Source organism: Hyperolius riggenbachi, chromosome 8 (genome assembly GCF_040937935.1).
Source record: "Hyperolius riggenbachi isolate aHypRig1 chromosome 8, aHypRig1.pri, whole genome shotgun sequence".
Lineage (NCBI taxonomy): Eukaryota > Metazoa > Chordata > Amphibia > Anura > Hyperoliidae > Hyperolius > Hyperolius riggenbachi.
In genome coordinates this window covers 238,869,280-238,890,164 of record NC_090653.1, presented here as the reverse complement: position 1 = coordinate 238,890,164, position 20,885 = coordinate 238,869,280, and the positions used below count along the sequence as shown (strand labels likewise).

Genomic DNA, 20,885 nt, shown 5'->3' with positions numbered 1-20,885 from the left:
AGCCCAAGTAATCCCGCCAACAATGAAAGTATCGGTTTTGGGAAGTAAGGCAACTTAATCAATATCTTCATCAAATAACAAAACTGCATTAGCCATAAAAACTAAATCCAACTACAAGTATGTTCAAGAGAACAATCTGTACGGCTATAAAATACATCAGCAGAGGTCCCGTTTCCAGAGATAAAAGGCTCCCCAAACTTCACTTCCACTATACCTGCAATGCATTAAAGCTCACCTTTAACATAGAAAAGCTAAACACACACAAGTCCAACTTCACAATAATTGTGAAGCTATTTCATTTGTATGTCCAACTCATGTTACACAAAACCCATCAGGATTGATTTAAAAGGAACCAGATGTGTGAAACCTATGGAAACTGCCATTTATTTCCTTTTAAACAATACCAGTTGCCTGGCAGTCCTGCTTATCTTTCTGGTCAGTAGGGTGTAAATCACACACCTGAAACAAGCATGCTGCTAATCTTGTCAGATTTGTTATATATCTGCATGCTTGTTCAGGGTCTGTGGTTTAAAGTATTAGTGACAGAGGGTCAGCAGGACAACCAGGCAATGCGCATTATTTAAAAGGAAATAAACATGTCAGCCTCCATATCCTTCTCACTTTGGGTTCCCTTTAAGCCTCTCATGTACAAAGGACTGAGAAGAGCAGAGCAGGCCAAAAAGACACATATTGTCTCTGTTCTGTGCATAGTGATGGGCAAAAAAAGTCACATTCAAATCTCCAGTGACCCAAGGGAGATAATTAATGTCAGCCTATCAAAGCGATTAGTTGCTAGTTAATTAACCATCTGCTTGCTAAATGATCATCAGCTGCTAGCTTTGAATGCCTAAAGATGTGTACACACATCCAATTTGACCACTTCCATGTAGTATGAGATATTACCTACACAATTTGTTCAAAGTAATCAAAACTTGTTGGCACTCACGCTACAAGGCAGTGGTAAAATTGGCTAGTCATTGGCCAATCAAAATTGGATGTGTGAATGCACCCCAAGTCTCTTTCTTTATAGTGGTTAGTGTAAATTTTTACCTCATCAGTAGTACTGGCTTCATCAAGCAAGGTTGCGCCTTGGTTCTTTAGTCCCTCACCTTGCCCCAACTCCAACAGAAAGAACCTTTTGAAGTTCCTATGCTGGGTACACAAAGTGCGTTGCCGCACTCGATGCCCCGGTCGATTCCCGGCCACTCGATTATTTCCGACATGTCCGATTCGCGTTTCAATGGATCGTTAGGCCGATTTGGCATACGTTACATGAGAATCGACCTAACAATCATCGAAACGTGATCGGAAATAATCGAGCGGCCGGGAATCGAACGGGGCATCGAGTGCGGGAACACACCGTGTGTACCCAGCATTAGCCTCACTGCACACTAGCACAAGCTTCACGTGTCTGCATACTATTACCAACCGCCTGTCCATACAGAAAAACTGAAAAAAGTCTTAGTGGCAAGTTAACCTTTTTCCCCAATACCAAAGTCCAGATTCACCATGCTCCACAGCAAACCCCCACAACACAACCCCCATTGCCAAAGCCATGTCCCTTCCATTGCACAGAACAGGAAGATAAAATAATAGTAACTGTAACAGGTCCCCCTGCAACAGAGTACTGGGAAAGGTTAAGTGGGTTAAGCACCATACTCTTGTCCCATAAGGCACTGTGAGAGGCCAGGCTGCTTCGTGCAGACAGTAGGTTTTACAGCTCCATGTAGCTGTTTGTGACACACCTATCCTTGGATAGAATGAGGAGCTACACAAAAATGTGCTGCGTGTCGGGTTCTGGCTCCTAAGGCCACAGAGTAGACAAACCGCAAAGAATGTATTTCTGATCCAATACACTGATAATTCAAGGAGACAGATGCTAGTTTCCATACTACAATCATGTAACACATGGTCCAGCAACAACAGTTTTCCCACAACCATAGATCACGGTATTGGTAGAACACAACGCTCAGAAGCACATGTTTAAGCATGTTAAGACCCACACATATCTGGTGTTTTGGTGGTGGTGTATTTGCAGCACCTACTTGTTAAAGAGGTTAAGACCAATGCGGTACTGCCTCCTCTGCACTACATCGTTGTTGAAAGCCGGAGAGTCCCAGCTGTGCCTTGTTTCCCTCTGGTACGTTTGCTTACAAAGGGTATTGGGGGGCTCCCGTAGGCTATCACGGGAAGAAGAGCCTGAGCTGCAGTTGATGGTTTCATTGGAATTTGTGGTGCTGTTCAGACTTTCATTGTCTCCATCAGAGTTCTCCCCAAGTTCCTGTTTGCCACCATGATGCATATGTCTCCCCCCTCCTATGCCACCTCCCCCGACTACCATTGAGGAACCATTATTTCCACCCCCAGAGTCTGATGGGGGAGGCGGAGGTTCTGGATGATAATGGCGATGGGGATGTGGAGAGCGCGCAGGTCCTTTGTGAGGGGCCTGCTTAAGAGTCCCATGTGGGCTGCAGTTTTCTTGTTCATAAACAACTTGTCTATTTAGAGACCCTCGGTCCGATCGGTCACTTAGGTCCACAGAACTGTCACTAGGAGGCTCAATAGTTAATAAAGGAAGATGTGCCCCTCTCATTCGAAAGTCTCGGCACTCCATACATGGCGTGCTCCGTCTACTACCATTCTCCCTGCTGTCCTCCCGAGAAGAGGAGGTGGCCCAATACTCCTGCCGAGAGCTGGTTCCTTGTGGAGTGTCCTGATCAGAGCTTGGGGGCCGGTCTAGTGAAAGTGGCGACACGGGAACTCCTTCATCCATATAAAGCGTGACATCACTGAAGGAAGTGGCAGTGCTGTCATGTTGTTCTTTGCTCTCTCCCTTTTCCAAGCTTCCCTTTTCATCTCGTGGGTCCGGACAGTGAATAGAGCGACAGCTTAGGGCGTCATCTATCGACTCTGCCAAGGACTTCACCTAAACAGAAGAAAAACAAAGTAAGAATGGAATTCCAATGTAGACATGCAAAAAGTCCAAACACATAGATTTTCCGCATCCACCATTAGAATGTAACTCTGTGGGAGTACAAAAGGGCACAATTTAATTCAGATATATGTTGATCAAAAATACACACGGTAAAATACAGCTTCCGGTAATCTGCTGCACAGTAGCATTCATACCGGAAGTGGGAGGGATAGGAATGAGGCTGTGTTCCCACTTGTGTCGGAAATGGAATTTTTTTTTCTCGTTCTCTGCTCACTGCTAAATGGACAGTGAACAGCTCCTATTTTATAAATAGGAGCCGTTCACCTTTGTCACTCTGCAATGGATCCGTTGCTGTGAGGGGACCACACTTCTGTGAATCAGCAATATTCACAGGCAGGCAGATGCGGTCCCTTATATAGCCTATGGGGGTAACGCACCTTCCCTGGGCTACAGCCAGGACCACTGCGGATCATTGGAGCGGACACTACAGTGTCCGCTCCCGCTGGCCGCACATGGTTCGACATAAGTGGGAACAGAGCATGCAAGACAATTCATTTTTTATGGCATTGTACAGTACTGTCCTGAAAGCTTGCTTACAGGGGGAGAGTCCGTAATGATGATCTAGTCGACTGAACATGACTATTCTGAGTGTGCTTGGAACACAAAGGAGGACAGCGAGTTCAGGGAACTGGCTTTGCTGCGTGACGTTATCTAAATCCAGGGAGGCAATGCAGATCTACAAATCTTTTGGCAGGTAAGGTATTTCACACATACTCTACTTCAACTGGGGATGTATTAAGCTATTTACCTGAAGCTTAGCTTTGATTACCTTTGACACAGAACTTTGGGCAACAACCCATGAAAACAATGAAAGAAAAAAAAGTAGATTTACAACCAGGGCTGAGTAGTCTGTAAAAAAAATCCTCTGACTCCTCAACTCCGACTCCAGGTACCCATAATTGCTCTGACTCCTTAGTCTAATACTTACCGGGGATGTGTAGTCGGTAAAAAAAAATCATCTGACTCCTCAGTTTATGGAACCACCGACTGACTCCAGGTACCCAAAACTGCCCCAACTCCGACTCCACAGCCCTGTCTACAACATACCAAAATTTGCACACTATAATTTATTCAATTATAGTGACAAGAAATCCTTTTACAGCTTATTTTTGGGCCAATGTTATGTGCCCTAACCTACTAATAGTAGGTAGTTTTTCATTTTTCTTTGCGTGGCCCACTGTACTGGCAATACAGAGTAAAGATGTCACTGTGCCCTTTCTCAAGATGGCTGCCAAACCCACACCTACAGGTACCCTACATTATGGTAAGGAACGGGGCAGCTTTGATCAACAAAGCTGATTCCCACTAACCAGTGTAGAGACTGGAAAGTGCAGATGGACATCTCGAGATGCAGACACTCAGCACTGACTTTGTTGTCAAGTTGGATGAAATAGAATACACAAGAAACCTTCCTGAGCAGGAGTCATCTTTTCTCCTCACATGTTTTTACTCAAACTGGGCCCTAAAGTGTTCTTAAAATTAAAAAAAGTCAAACCTACAGTACACAACCGGTACCATCAGGTGTCAGCTGGAACTGATACTCGTCTATCCTTTTCCAGTATCGCTTCTTCTGGAACTTCTGATTTTTGTCTATGCCAACCTCAAAACCTCAGTTTCAAGATTTGCATTTGCCTATTTTCAGCTCTAAGCGAGCACAGCCCAGTGATTGGCTACTAAAATACTCTTTCATGCTAGGAGGATTCTTGGTATAACCAGGAAGTATGTTACTACAGTACACAGTATAAGGAATTGGGAGGGTTTTGGAGTGCGATACAGGAACCAGGGGGACGAGTATCTGTCATCACCGTCCATATGCTACAAGCTGTGTAATGAGGTGTATGGGTAGCAGTTTACAGTATTAGTTCTGATCACAAGTGTAATTTGAGTGTAATTTGATCTCTCACCTGTGTCAGCTCAGGAATCTCTGCTGCCTCGGCAGAACAACTAATCTGTAAACACAGGATGTTATCCCCATGTCTGAAGTAGACACACTGTCTATTAATTGCAGGATTTGTATACACTGTAACAAATAAATGTTTTCCTTTAAAAGGTTATTATGCTATTGTGCTATTGTTTATCTTTTAGAGCAGAGTGGAAGTTCTGAGTTCAGGTCTGTTTAAAAAAAGGCAGCTCAGTAAGGGCTATAACTGGAATCACTAGAGCTGAAGGGACACCGGGTTCTTCTTGGAAGATGCACAGTACATGGTTTCTGTGTGTCTAATGTGGGATTTCTGCTGAACTGAAAAATAAACTTTGTGAGGCCTGCTTTGTTGTTCAGAACCCACAGAGGCAGGAAACTGTCTCAGCCTTCATTTCCTGCCGTGAGCCCCAAATTTCATGAAATATTAGTCTTCTAAGCAGGGCATCCATGAAGAAAAGGGAGACTTGAGTAAATAAATAGATCTGGTAGCTGCGTAAATACAGTTTTTTTCCTTTTGTTTAATAAACTGAGTTATGAAAGACTCCATGTATGGCAATGAATGGTGACACGCTTCTCTGGGGAAATGAACATGCTTTTCGCTTTACTCAACATCTGCAGGAAATGTACATTAGACTGGTTTCACATTAGACTTGGTGTTGGGACATTGGTATAATACTTTATTTCCTCAAAATCAGATTCTGTGCCAACAGCTCAGCAGAATCCAACTTTAGCTTAAAATGGATTTGAATTGAAAAGCTAAATAGTGTCCCAAACTCATCCCTATTAAACAGGCAGCAGCATAAGAGCTTCTTTTAGTGTGCACAGTGTACAGAACCCAGGGCCAGTTCTAGACTTTTTGCTGCCTGAGGTAAACTTGTGAGGTTACGTCCCCCAATTTGGAATGATCGCACAGCACACAACAATTTACTCTGCTTCATTTAATGTTCTCACATGACATGCTGCAGCTTAACACAATAACACACTGGCTGGCTGTGAGTCTGTGATCAACAAACTGCTCACCCTCAGCTACTCCATTCCTCCTCATTCATGACAGCAGTGCCACCTCCCCACTTCTGCTGTGCAAATCAAATCAAACACTGCTGCTCTCCTGCCTCCCCCTCCTCTTTCACTGTCAGACTCCTCATACAGCACAGCAAGCTGCTTTTCCCCAACGATTATCTCTTAATGTCGCTTTCCTCCTACTCTAACTGCATTCTGTTAGTGTAAACACACAGTACAAACATGCTGCCCCTGTAATCTCTGAACCTGATGCAAGTGTTTCACCTTGCTTCATGAGAGAACCGGCCCTGACTGAACCAGCCCCACAGCTCGCTCCAGGGCTGGCACTACTATAGGAGCCAGAGCCGGGACAAGGTCCTCCAGCACCCAAGGCTGAGACACCAAAGTGCACCCCCCCCCCCATCCCTCCCCCCCAGCCGTCACACACTGATTGCTATTAGACTAAGAGGTGCCTCAGGGCCCCCAACACCTTAATCTCTAGTTATCTGGCTTGCAATCACTGCCATGTATCCCATTTTCTTATTTCTCTCTGCTTCACACACAATAGGGGAGTGATAGCTGAGTGATTTGTGGGCCCCCTCCTACCCTGCGCCCTGAGGCTGGAGCCTCTCTCGCCTCTGCCTCAGCCCGGCCCAAGGAGCAATTGCTTTAGAGTCCACAGGGACCCCCACCCAAGTGTCCCCGTCACCCAGGGCCCCATTGCTAGAATTGCTAGAACCAGCCTTGATCAGAGCTTCAAGTAGTGCGTGTGCAACAGTACCCCGACCCACCCTATTAAGCCAGCAGCATAATAACTTCTTGTAGTATGCACAATACCCTGACTATCCCACACACCCCAATTTAGCCAGCACCATCAAATAGTGTGTACAGTGCCTAGACTGGCCCCTATTACACAACCAGCACCATCAGAGATGAGTAGCATGCACAGTGCTCTAACCCACCCCCCATTTAGTGAGCAGCATCATAACAGGGTAGCATGCACAGTGCTCTGACCCGCCTCCCATTTAGTGAGCAGCATCATAACAGGGTAGCATGCACAGTGCTCTGACCCGCCTCCCATTTAGCGAGCAGCATCAGAACAGAGTAGTATGCACAGTGCTCTAACCCGTCTCTCAATTAGTGAGCAGCATCAGAACAGAGTAGTATACACAGTGCTCTAACCCGCCTCTCAATTAGTGAGCAGCACCAGAACAGAGTAGTATGCACAGTGCTCTAACGCGCCTCTCAATTAGTGAGCAGCATCAGAACAGAGTAGTATGCACAGTGCTCTAACGCGCCTCTCAATTAGTGAGCAGCATCAGAACAGAGTAGTATGCACAGTGCTCTAACCCGCCTCTCAATTAGTGAGCAGCATCAGAACAGAGTAGTATGCACAGTGCTCTAACCCGTCTCTCAATTAGTGAGCAGCATCAGAACAGAGTAGTATGCACAGTGCTCTAACCCGCCTCTCAATTAGTGAGCAGCATCAGAACAGAGTAGTATGCACAGTGCTCTAACGCGCCTCTCAATTAGTGAGCAGCATCAGTCAATAATCAAGACAAGGTTCTAAACTTTCTCCAGGTTATCAAACACTGAGGAACAACATTTTGTCTCGAATTACACTAACTGACGGGATTCTGCGAACGCCAATTCTTAGGAGGTTTGTGGTATCCACAAGGTCACAGCCACTGGCACAGCAATGTACCAGCCGTGTCACGATCCATTGCAACAGTGGGGTCTACCCAGCATGCTTTGCTGCCTAGAGGCCAGACCATACCAGCTTTGCAAAAACCACTAAATGAGTTTTAGATTAGAAACAAATTTAAATTCTCTTTTCTTTGCAAATTATACAGGAAAGCCTGTGAGCCATACAATATGTTTTGCATTGTGCAATACCGTTAGAAGTATTTAGCTGTGAGACCAGCCTAAGAATATTCCATGTATATTATAATCACATACTAGCCTGCAGGAGGAGATTAAGAGAGATGAGGTCATAAGGAATAGTGTCTGCGGGGTTCTCACGCACTCAAGCTGTGCTCTGCAGGGACCCCTGTGACGGCCCTGAGACAGACCCTGCCTCAGCTTTTACTAATGAATGCAGAATGGATCTGGGGCAAGGAAATAACTAAATGCATAATTGTATGAAATGAGCTACATATATTAAATATGTTTCACTAAAAGCAACAAGAGACACAGAGTCAGGAAGTTAAGCTTATAGCGGGAATCCAGGATTTATAATAAAGCAAGGTCCTAGTATTCTGTATCCTCCACCATCCAAATCAATAGAAGCGGGACTGTTCAAATCTGTTTGCTTTTAGTGTAATTTGCAATTATAATCTGGCAGTTCTAAATAATGCTAAAAGTTCTCTCAATGACCATGTGCAAATTAGATTCACAAGGGCGTGGGGGTGGTTGGAGCTCTTAAATTACTGTAAAGTTAACATAAGTGGTAATACCACATTCTGTCCTCTGAGTGGAGCTAATTCACATATTGAATTTTTTTTTTTAATTGGAACCTACCCCGTGGCAAGAAAAACTTGGATGCCTTCCAGTTCCACTCTCTGGGGACCTGCATGGTCAAGCTGCAGCCCTCTGTCACATACACCCCTCTCAGGGCAGCAGCCCTGAGAGGGCCTGAGGGCTGCAGCCCTGAGAGGGGAGTATGTGCCAGAGGGCTGCAGCCCTGATAGGGGAGTATGTGCCAGAGGGCTGCAGCCCTGGGAGGGGAGTATGTGCCAGAGGGATGCAGCCCTGAGAGGGGAGTATGTGCCAGAGGGCTGCAGTCCTGAGAGGGGAGTATGTGCCAGAGGGCTGCAGCCCTGAGGGGGGAGTATGTGCCAGAGGGCTGCAGCCCTGAGAGGGGAGTATGTGCCAGAGGGCTGTAGCCCTGAGAGGGGAGTATGTGCTAGAGGGCTGCAGCCCTGAGAGGGGAGTATGTGCTAGAGGGCTGCATCCCTGATAGGGGAGTATGTGCCAGAGGGCTGCAGCCCTGGGAGGGGAGTATGTGCCAGAGGGATGCAGCCCTGAGAGGGGAGTATGTGCCAGAGGGCTGCAGTCCTGAGAGGGGAGTATGTGCCAGAGGGCTGCAGCCCTGAGGGGGGAGTATGTGCCAGAGGGCTGCAGCCCTGAGAGGGGAGTATGTGCCAGAGGGCTGTAGCCCTGAGAGGGGAGTATGTGCTAGAGGGCTGCAGCCCTGAGAGGGGAGTATGTGCTAGAGGGCTGCAGCCCTGAGAGGGGAGTATGTGCTAGAGGGCTGCATCCCCGAGAGGGGAGTATGTGCCAGAGGGCTGCAGCCCTGAGAGGGAAGTATGTGCCCAAGGGCTGCAGCCCTGAGAGAGAAGTATGTGCCCAAGGGCTGCAGCCCTGAGAGAGAAGTATGTGCCATAGGGCTGCAGCCCTGAGAGGGGAGTATGCGCCAGAGGGCTGCAGCCCTGAGAGGGGAGTATGTGCCAGAGGGCTGTAGCCCTGAGAGGGGAGTATGTGCCAGAGGGCTGCAGCCCTGAGAGGGGAGTATGTGCCAGAGGGCTGCAGCCCTGAGAGGGAAGTATGTGCCCGAGGGCTGCAGCCCTGAGAGGGAAGTATGTGCCCAAGGGCTGTAGCCCTGAGAGGGGAGTATGTGCCCAAGGGCTGCAGTCCTGAGAGGGGAGTATGTGCCAGAGGGCTGCAGCCCTGAGAGGGGAGTATGTGCCAGAGGGCTGCAGCCCTGAGAGGGGAGTATGTGCCAGAGGGCTGCAGCCCTGAGAGGGGAGTATGTGCCAGAGGGCTGCAGCCCTGAGAGGGAAGTATGTGCCCAAGGGCTGCAGCCCTGAGAGGGGAGTATGTGCCCAAGGGCTGCAGTCCTGAGAGGGGAGTATGTGCCAGAGGGCTGCAGCCCTGAGAGGGGAGTATGTGCCAGAGGACTGCAGCCCTGAGAGGGGAGTATGTGCCAGAGGGCTGCAGCCCTGAGAGGGGAGTATGTGCCAGAGGGCTGCAGCCCTGAGAGGGGAGTATGTGCCAGAGGGCTGTAGCCCTGAGAGGGGAGTATGTGCTAGAGGGCTGCAGACCTGAGAGGGGAGTATGTGCCAGAGGGCTGCAGCCCTGAGAGGGAAGTATGTGCCCAAAGGATGCAGCCCTGAGAGGGGAGTATGTGCCAGAGGGCTGCAGCCCTGAGAGGGGAGTATGTGCCAGAGGGCTGCAGCCCTGAGAGGGGAGTATGTGCCAGAGGGCTGCAGCCCTGAGAGGGGAGTATGTGCCAGAGGGCTGCAGCCCTGAGAGGGGAGTATGTGCCAGAGGGCTGCAGCCCTGAGAGGGGAGTATGTGCCAGAGGGCTGCAGCCCTGAGAGGGGAGTATGTGCCATAGGGCTGCAGCCCTGAGAGGGGAGTATGTGCTAGAGGGCTGCAGCCCTGAGAGGGGAATATGTGCCAGAGGGCTGCAGCCCTGAGAGGGGAATATGTGCCAGAGGGCTGCAGCCCTGAGAGGGGAATATGCAGGGCCGCCATCAGAAATTTTGGGGCCCCTCACACATTATCAGGCCTGGGCCCACACACTGGTTGCTGTGCCTGCCCACTAGCCACTCCACCCCCGCGTCCGTGCTGCGGCTAAAAAAATGTGCATGGCTCCGACACTGAAGAAAGCGGCATGCGCAGCGTGATGTGGCAAAAAGTGAGCGTGACCATGGCATGTGGTGGATGGAGCCAAATACTAGCAAAATACAGGTGGTCTCCGGTTAACAAATGAGTAGGGCCGTTCTAATCCTTTATCCATTCTCTTTTGTCCCCCTCTTTTCTCTTTTGTCCCCCTCGTTCTTGTAACATGGTGTGCTGCTTAGTGAGCCACAGGCCCGCAGCCAGCACATGCGACCCATCCAGCGCTTTGGGGGGGCCCAGGGCCCCCAGAAGCCCTGGGCTCCTCACTGCAGTGTCAGTTGTCCCCCCCTGATGGCTGCCCTGGGAATATGTGCCAGAGGGCTGCAGCCCTGAGAGGGGAGAATGTGCCAGAAGGATGCAGCCCTGAGAGGGGAGAATGTGCCAGAAGGATGCATCCCTGAGAGGGGAGTATGTGCCAGAAGGAGGCAGCCCTGAGAGGGAAGTATGTGCCAGAGGGCTGCGGCCCTGATAGGGGAGTATGTGCTAGAGGGCTGCAGCCCTGAGAGGGGAATATGTGCCAGAAGGATGCAGCCCTGAGAGGGGAGTATGTGCCAGAGGGCTGCAGCCCTGAGAGGGGAGTATGGGCCAGAGGGCTGCAACCCTGAGAGGGGAGTATGTGCCAGAGGGCTGCAACCCTGAGAGGGGAGTATGTGCCCTGAGGGCTGGAACCCACTAGAGTGATTTTTTGAGCGTTTAGGGAGCGCTTTGAATCGCTAGTGTTTTCCATAAACGCTCTGCCAATGTAAAAAAATATAACAAATTCCACAGTAGCGATTGTGATTAGCAAAATCGCAATCGCAGGACATGCAGCATCTTGAATGAGTTTGCGCTTCAATGTAATGTACTGAAGGGCTGGCAAATCGCTCAAGAATCGCTACACATAGCGATTTGAGTGCAAACTGTAAATAAAATTATGATACATTGAAAGGACCAATCAGAATTAAAATCACTAATCGCAAATCGCTACACAATCGCTGGCAAAAAGCTTACACTTTTTAAAATCGATCCTAAAAGCGCCGGAAAACGCTCATGAAATCGCGTACAAATCACTTATTAAAAACACTAGCGATTGTGCTAGCGATTTGTAGTGGGTTCCAGGCCTGGGAGGGGAGTATGTGCCAGAGGGCTGCAGACCTGAGAGGGGAGTATGTGCCAGAGGGCTGCAGCCCTGAGAGGGGAGTATGTGCCAGAGGGATGCAGCCCTGAGAGGGGAGTATGTGCCAGAGGGCTGCAGCCCTGAGAGGGGAGTATGTGCCAGAGGGCTGCAGCCCTGAGAGGGGAGTATGTGCCAGAGGGATGCAGCCCTGAGAGGGGAGTATGTGCCAGAGGGATGCAGCCCTGAGAGGGGAGTATGTGCCAGAGGGATGCAGCCCTGAGAGGGGAGTATGTGCCAGAGGGCTGCAGCCCTCAGAGGGGAGTATGTGCCAGAGGGATGAAGCCCTGAGAGGGGAGTATGTGCCAGAGGGATGCAGCACTGAGAGGGGAGTATGTGCCAGAGGGATGCAGCCCTGAGAGGGGAGTATGTGCCAGAGGGCTGCAGCCCTGAGAGGGGAGTATGTGCCAGAGGGCTGCAGCCCTGAGAGGGGAGTATGTGCCAAAGGGCTGCAGCCCTGAGAGGGGAGTATGTGCCAGAGGGATGCAGCCCTGAGAGGGGAGTATGTGCCAGAGGGCTGCAGCCCTGAGAGGGGAGTATGTGCCAGAGGGCTGCAGCCCTGAGAGGGGAGTATGTGCCAGAGGGATGCAGCCCTGAGAGGGGAGTATGTGCCTGGGGGGTGAAAAAAAAAATAGGGATGTCAATGAGATGCAAATCTTTCATACAGGATAATGCAAATTTTGTATACAGATAAATGCAGCTTGAAAATGGATCAATCCAAATCCACCTTGGCAGGGTTCGATTGGTTCCATTTCAAGCTGCATAAATTTGCATACAGAATTTGTAAACTAAACAAACTTCGAATAATTTGCAGATCTTTAACCATCCCTATTAGAATAGTTTTGATCATCATCAGTCATGAGTCACAAAGTCAAAACATTTGACTCTTGTAATGATAAAGAATTATTCAGTGCAGAATTGATTGCAGCACTGCAATTGTTTTTCACACACAGTAAATGTTTCTGGCCAGAGCACTAGACTGACTGTGATAAGTAGCAGTAACATGAACCCTGTCACACTACAACACGAGGGGTTGAGATATGAAAACCGTAAAATCATATGAACAGCTGACTGGTAGGGATGGTCCGTGAGATGCTTAGAATTCAAGATTGCAAACAAATGTATACAAATATAAGCAAATCATATGCAGCATGGCATTCGGCCAATGAAATACACTTCCTGACTATTTTGATTGGCCCAGTTCAAAGAAGCATTAAATTCACAAGCAAGCCAGTATTAAGGCCACATTCACAGTCATGCGTTGGGGTGTAATGGCCACTTTGTAACATGGCTAACCGCACTGCATTGCACCACCTATACAACATTAACAGCGCAGCGGGAGCATTGCGGTATAACGTTTGTGGCACTGTAAACATGCATAAAAGTGAAGCATACTTTTCATTGACTGTATGCTTCACTGTACACCGCCAAACGCAAGCATAACCTGCCATACCGATTTCCTGATCCTTTGCGTTGCATTCTGCTGTCACAGGGAACGCAATGGTCACTGTGAACGTGGTCTAACATCTCACAGACCATCTCTACTGAGGGGCTTTTGGTTGCTGGTCTGGACCGTTAAGTAATAAATTCCAGGGCTGTGCTTCCACCAAAATTGTTGTATTTCAATCAAATATCGAGTCCAATTAAATGTAGTTAAAAAAAGCAAAAAAACAAAAAACAAAAAAAAAATCTGTATGCAAGAAGAAAAAATATCAGGACAAAAATGATATACTGCATAGAGGCCGCAAAAGACTGATCTTGTCAAGAGCAAAAAACACAAAATGAGGGTAACTGGGAGGGGGGGAAAATCACAAAAATGCAGCAGGAGGAAGACAAATGCACAGCCATATACACTAGTGCGCCATGACACAACTAGGAGAGAGGACACACTAGGAATGTATTTTAAAAATGGCATCCGATGCAGCCATTTTGTGGGCTGAGAGAATATTCACATTACTGGACTAGTTTGAGGATTCAATTAAAAAATAAAATAAAAAGTGCATTCCCTAGTGAAAAGGCACACTCAAAAAAGTTCAATCAACACATCGGCCGCCTATCACGTGGGCTAATGGGACATGTTGAAGGGTAAGTCCACTCGGAACAGATATGTCAGTTTTGGACAGATCCTGGCTTCTTTCATCTCTCAGAATATTGGGCAGTAGTATTTCTGTGCTTCAGGTCCAGTGCCATCCTTCAGTCCTTGCCTTTATGAGGGGTTCTTGCTCCCTCTGTTCAACTTTTTCCAGTATACAGTACAGTAAGCAGAGATATTCCATAACGTTGTGGGGGTGGAGCCTGGAAATCCAGCAGTAACGCTTCACTGCTGTTGATAATCAGATTTCGGTGGACTAACATTTTAAAGGGGAGTCTAGTTTGCAGGTTATTAAAAAATAGAAAACTTAACAAAGTACAAGTGGTCATTAAGACTTCCATAATTTTTGTCCTTCCCTAGGAATGCCAGTTGTGTGTGTGGTCCGGTGTTAGTCATGGAGAGAATCCGAAGACATAACAAAAGTTGTTTAGGCGATACCTTTAAATGACTAACTGTACGAGAGTTCTATGCAGGCTTTCAAAATCATGGTTCTGATCCAGTTCTGTATGATGCCTAAATAAGAAACTTAAAGTTTTGAAAGCTTGCATAGACCTTTTGTACAGTCCTTAACGTTATCACCTAAACAACTTTTGTTAAGTTTTCGGATATACTAGGAAAGAAACTTTAACTCCTCCACCCTCCTCCCAGAAGGTAACACTCACCCTTCTTGAGTCTCACCTGTTTGGAGAAGGAATCCTCCAGGTCTGTGATCTCATTGCAAAACTCCCCTGACGTGTTGATGGAATCACCGTCCATAATGCTGCCGGAGCCCCCATATTGAAGACCTCGCTCCCCCTGCCCACGACATGCAGCTACCCCTTCGTCCAATGACACGGGTTTGCCCTGGAAATATGGGGGGGCGTTGTGGGTCTTGTCATACTCCTCAAAGGAGTACTGCATGCGCATGTTGGATAGGATGATCCGACGGGACATGCGGCTCTCAGAAGCAGAGCTGCGTAGGCGTTCAAAGTTCTTATTCATGCGATATTGTCTGAACGCTGTCTGGATGGTGCGAGCTGCTCGCCGGCTGAGGAAATAGCCCCCGTACTTCCTCTCCAGCATTTCCACCTACATCGGGAGACAGGTAGATTGTGTGTGTAAGACAGGGTCCAGGAGACACCAAACTAGACAGAAGGACAGTCTGAAACATTAGGTTTAGAAGGAACAGTAGGGACAGGATAGAAGCATGTACAGAACCAGTTAGAGAAGTCTTCAAACCTGTCCTTGGGACTAACAGTCCATAGATTTATGAGTATTACAGTCATGCTATTGACACTTCATATGTGACTGTACAGAAAACATGAATGTTAGTCACGTTGACAGGTTTGAGGACCTCATCTCTAGAGAGATAGGGAAAGAGACTGAAATCACAGACCAGGACCGTGGAGAGGAGTAGAAGACAAAAATAAGAAAGGTATGTATGGACAGGTACCTTCTTGTCCTGGAGGTCTGTAGACAATTCATAGCTGTCAGACAAGGCTTTGGATCTCTTGTTTTCCTCCTCTTCCTGCTTACGCAAGGCAACACTGGCCGGCTGCAGTCTGGCCCTTTGACTCCACTGGAGGCTGGGGTGAGTCGGGTGACGGGTGGGTGAAGGTAGGTCGTAATGGTCACTTTTCACCTCTCCACGGTATGGTGGCTGTTGGCCAGGGCTGTCGACAATCGTTCCAGATTCACTTCCAAGAGAGTCACCACCTTCAACACTAAAGAGACAAATTATGGTGATAACAAGGGGACAATTATACTGGCCACAAGTAGAAAGCTTAGAAAACTACAAAATGAGAAAAAGACTTCTGAATTAAGTGCCAGCCTTACAGACCATGTGCTCAAAGAGTGCTTACAAAGGCTATGACTGATGCAGCATCACATAGAGTAAGCCAGATATGACAGAAGGCAATGGGCGTTGAACGATGCCAAGTGCTAGCTGTCATCTGCAGAGATGGGCAGGCCCACTCGGAGAAGACACAAGCTGGGAAATGGGCAATACTAATCAAGGAAGGCGATGGCCAAGAAGACGACTTGCAGAGATACTATTATAACCAACTTAACCAATAAGAGCAGACTAAAACAGCTTAATGGAATCTTAGCATTGCAGGTGATGAAGGCAAGTGTGAAGTTATCTGGCTATATTGCTGATCTGTTGGCTTCAAGTGTCTGAGCCAACCATCTACGACAAAGCCTGCAGTCAGTAGAGAAAACATGGAGTCCGAGCACCCAATCTGCATACTCTGTCTAGATTAGTGATTCAGAAAGTATTAAATACAGGATTAGTACAACTGCCAGGCAAGTGGATTTATTAAAAGAATAAAAGCAATGACATGGCACTCATGTGAAAAGTCTTTTAAAGCGGACCTGAAATCAGAACTTCCTCTCTGCTCTAAAAGATAAACAACGCCATAACAGCCTTTAAAGAAATACATTTCTTTGTTACAGCTGATACAAATCCTGTAATAAATCTGCAATGAGTCTACTTTCTGCTTTCACAGAAGCAGACACAGGGTTAACGTCCTGCGTCTACAAATTAGCTGCTCTGCTGTGGCAGATGAGATTCCTGAGCTGACACCAGTGAGAGATCAATTTAAACTTGTGATTAGTCACAGATGAGGGGAAATAGACAGGCTAAACTTTCTATATACACACAGGGTGGATTTCTGTTTTCCTTCTGTCCTGTGCAAGAGTTCAGCTCCACTTTAAACAGAGGTAGCTGAAGAGTTAGTGCAAGGCTGATGTAAGGATATCATTAAATGCCGTCAGTATAGAGCAGTAGTGAGAGAGGGCAGAGGCAGCATAGTACACACAATCAGTGCGTTATGCTGCAAATACACGGCTCGATTCTGAGCCATTAAGATGGCTCGATAGATAATTTCCGACATGTCCGATCTCCCGCCCGATCGATTCGCCGACCTGTTTTATGCAGATCAGTTTTTCACCTGTGCAGTGTGAAATGGCCCTAAGGGAGGACAGAGGCTGAATTAGAGGCAGCTGCAGCAAAGCACATAAAATGGTGTAGGCTGTCAACAGACAACTAGGGATGGTCAACAACATGTTTTAAGCTGCATACAGTCTGACAATGACAAACAAGCCGGAATTAGTAGCATATTAGTAGCAACTATCTCTTCACATTAAATGACAGTAAATGGAAGGAGTCAGCATAAAGTATAGTGAGTACGAGGACAGGTGCTGAGCTAGAGGCAATATAACATACAGGTTAGTATTTGCTATGGAATCTCTAATGCAGGATATGTCCCATTACTAACTGTATGCTGTGCTGCCCTAGCTCAGGCCTTTCTTATATACTTACTGTATGCCACCCCCACTCCTGTCTCTTTACATCTACTATATACATTATGCCAAGAGCAATTCAGCCTTCTATTGTTCATTATGGATTATATGTTACGGTGTCTCCATTTCAGAGGCTATACTATTGCTTAGTAAGGGGATAGAGCATGAATTAGAGATCGTATAGCAAGTCCTAAGCAAGAGCATAGAGACTGCGATAGGCGACACCACAACATACATTCAGTTAGAAATGAACAGAGACTGCATTACAGAGCAACATTGAGTCAAACAAGTGAATAGATACAGTACAGTGTAGTCTGAGGGCCAATTCACACTTGGGCGATTATCGTTAATCACCAGCGTTTGCTAGCGCAATATTAATTATATGACAGTGATCTCAATGCCGTAATCGCCGACGATTTATGATTTGAACGTGATCGCAAAACACGGTACATACATGCAGCATTTTTCTGCGATTTTAGAGCGATTACAATGCTAAAAAATCCATAATCACGACCGCTTAAAAAAAAAAAAAAAAAAAAAAAAAAAAAAATCGCAAAAGTATACAGTGATTTTTACAGGTTAATCGCGTAAAAATCGCTGTGTGAATGGGCCCTGAAAGCAGGCTACAGACTGAATAAGAGCGAGCATAATATACAGACAGGGAGAAGAGGAAGGATAGAGGTTTAGAGGCCAAGCCAGAGGCAGCAGAACACAGAAGCAGCATGAAGGCTTACATAAAGACAGCAAAGCATACAGTTGGCGGCACAGCACACACACAGTCAGCCAGCGGTACAGCGCACAGTCAGCCAGCGGTACAGCACACAGTCAGCCAGCGGTACAGCGCACAGTCAGCCAGCGGTACAGCGCACAGTCAGCCAGCGGTACAGCGCACAGTCAGCCAGCGGTACAGCGCACAGTCAGCCAGCGGTACAGCGCACAGTCAGCCAGCGGTACAGCGCACAGTCAGCCAGCGGTACAGCGCACAGTCAGCCAGCGGTACAGCACACAGTCAGCCAGCGGTACAGCACACAGTCAGCCAGCGGTACAGCACACAGTCAGCCAGCGGTACAGCACACAGTCAGCCAGCGGTACAGCACACAGTCAGCCAGCGGTACAGCACACAGTCAGCCAGCGGGACAGCACACAGTCAGCCAGCGGGACAGCACACAGTCAGCCAGCGGGACAGCACACAGTCAGCCAGCGGGACAGCACACAGTCAGCCAGCGGGACAGCACACAGTCAGCCAGCGGTACAGCACACAGTCAGCCAGCGGTACAGCACACAGTCAGCCAGCGGTACAGCACACAGTCAGCCAGCGGTACAGCACACAGTCAGCCAGCGGTACAGCACACAGTCAGCCAGCTGGACAGCACACAGTCAGCCAGCTGGACAGCACACAGTCAGCCAGCTGGACAGCACACAGTCAGCCAGCAGGACAGCACACAGTCAGCCAGCAGGACAGCACACAATCAGCCAGCAGGACAGCACACAGTCAGCCAGCGGTACAGTGCACACAGTCAGCCAGCAGTACAGTACACACAGTCAGCCAGCGGTACAGCACACAGTCAGCCAGCGGGACAGCACACAGTCAGCCAGCGGGACAGCACACAGTCAGCCAGCGGGACAGCACACAGTCAGCCAGCGGTACAGCACACACAGTCAGCCAGCGGTACAGCACACAGTCAGCCAGCGGTACAGCACACAGTCAGCCAGCTGGACAGCACACAGTCAGCCAGCTGGACAGCACACAGTCAGCCAGCTGGACAGCACACAGTCAGCCAGCAGGACAGCACACAGTCAGCCAGCAGGACAGCACACAATCAGCCAGCAGGACAGCACACAATCAGCCAGCAGGACAGCACACAGTCAGCCAGCGGTACAGTGCACACAGTCAGCCAGCAGTACAGTACACACAGTCAGCCAGCGGTACAGCACACACAGTCAGCCAGCAGGACAGCACACAGTCAGCCAGCAGGACAGCACACAGTCAGCCAGCAGGACAGCACACAGTCAGCCAGCAGGACAGCACACAGTCAGCCAGCAGGACAGCACACAGTCAGCCAGCAGGACAGCACACAGTTAGCCAGCAGGACAGCACACAGTCAGCCAGCAGGACAGACAGCCAGCAGGACAGCACACAGTCAGCCAGCAGGACAGCACACAGTCAGCCAGCGGGACAGCAAGACAAGACAAGACAAATAACATTTATATTGCGCTTTTCTCCTTGCGGACTCAAAGCGCCAGAGCAGAGCAGCAGCCACTAGGGCGCGCTCTATTGGCAGTAGCAGTGTAAGGGAGACTTGCCAAAGGTCTCCTACTGAATTAGTGCTGGCTTACTGAACAGGCAGAGCCGAGATTCGAACCCTGGTCTCCTGTGTCAGAGGCAGAGCCCTTAACCATTACACCATCAGCCAACAGCACACAGTCAGCCAGCGGGACAGCACACAGTCAGCCAGCGGGACAGCACACAGTCAGCCAGCGGTACAGCACACAGTCAGCCAGCGGTACAGCACACAGTCAGCCAGCGGTACAGCACACAGTCAGCCAAGATTAGCTGAATGCTTGTTTCTGGTGTGATTCAGACACTACTGTAGCCACATAGATCAGCAGGACTGCCAGGCAACTGGTATTGTTTAAAAGGAAATAAAAATGGCAGCCTCCATATTCTTCTTACTTCAGTTTTCCTTTAAATGGACCCCCCCCTCCCCCAGCAGCCGCAATCCAAATGCTGAATGATGCGTTTCTAAACAGCTTTGATAGTCGTTGGGAGAATCACATAGCACCGCAAGTGCCCTATGTTGCACGCAGCGTCCAGGTGGGGACGGGGCCTAAAGAAGGACGGAACTGATTAAGAGGCAGCTGAACGTTTGTAAAAGGCTCAGACTCAGCATAACATAATAATGAGGTAAAAATAGAGACATCACATCAAGAAAAAGACAACAAGGTAACATCCAGCAAGAGATGAGAGAGGAGACGGCAGAGAGAGCATTGAAGCAGCATAACAGTCAGCGAGGAAGTGGCAGAAAAGAGACAGCAAAGCTTTCAGTAAATAAAAGAGGCAGAGAAAGAATAACAAGCTCTGAGTCAGAAATGACAGATCATTAGAGACTCAGGTAGAACAACAGAGCGGAGGCAGCACTCTTTATACACTGGCTTGCAAAAGGCTTATTAGTTTGCAGTCGGATTGCATAAGATACTAACGTCACCCACAGACATGAGGCTGGATGGGGTAAGGCAATGGACCCCATGTCTGTGGGCTACAGCAGAGCGCACCTATCAATCCTCAGAAGACATTATTACTACTAGCCTCTATTACTTGCACACATCTATAGTACAGATACCTCTAATCTACTTTATAAGAATGGATACATCTAGTTCACTGTGTCTTTCTGCAGAACTGACCTGTTCCTTCACATTACAAAAAGCTACACCGGACCTCACAAGCCCAAGGCACAGCCAACCAGCCACCCAGAACCCAATGCTCCCGAACCAATCATCCAACACTCCTACAGTACGCTTACCCCGATGGATCCAGCAGAGATACTGACCCCTCAATGACACACAGCTTCCAGTGAGGAAACCACTGCTCAGCACTTACAGTTCTCATAAGGCAAAGCCCAGAGACTTGCGACAGACACCACCGAATACACTGCAAAAATGAAACCAATGCAGGACGGCGCCTACAAATATGCAGAGTAAGCAGCCCCCGAGGCCACACGCCTACTGCATAGACACCCCTGAGCCCAGACAGGTTTCATGCAAATATCTCTGAAATGGTTATTCCTCTACGTATGACAGAGGCAGCTCTCAGCCCACA

The 20,885-nt window shown here is 48.3% G+C and overlaps 1 protein-coding gene across 11 annotated transcripts in view; it reads right to left on the bottom strand.

Moving 5' to 3' along the window:
* Positions 1 to 20,885, bottom strand: part of IQSEC2 (IQ motif and Sec7 domain ArfGEF 2) — a 394,948-nt gene that overhangs the window by 35,533 nt on the left and 338,530 nt on the right. For 10 of the 11 annotated variants that reach the window (XM_068248403.1, XM_068248411.1, XM_068248410.1 and 7 more), the window contains 3 exons: positions 15,219 to 15,489; positions 14,465 to 14,854; positions 2,046 to 2,926 (listed from right to left, as the gene is read on the bottom strand). In XM_068248403.1, coding sequence (XP_068104504.1) covers positions 2,046 to 2,926; positions 14,465 to 14,854; positions 15,219 to 15,489 — 1,542 coding nt within the window. Of the gene's footprint in view, positions 1 to 2,045; positions 2,927 to 14,464; positions 14,855 to 15,218; positions 15,490 to 20,589; positions 20,699 to 20,885 lie in introns of those variants that run through there. The other variant, XM_068248405.1, reaches the window with a different exon arrangement.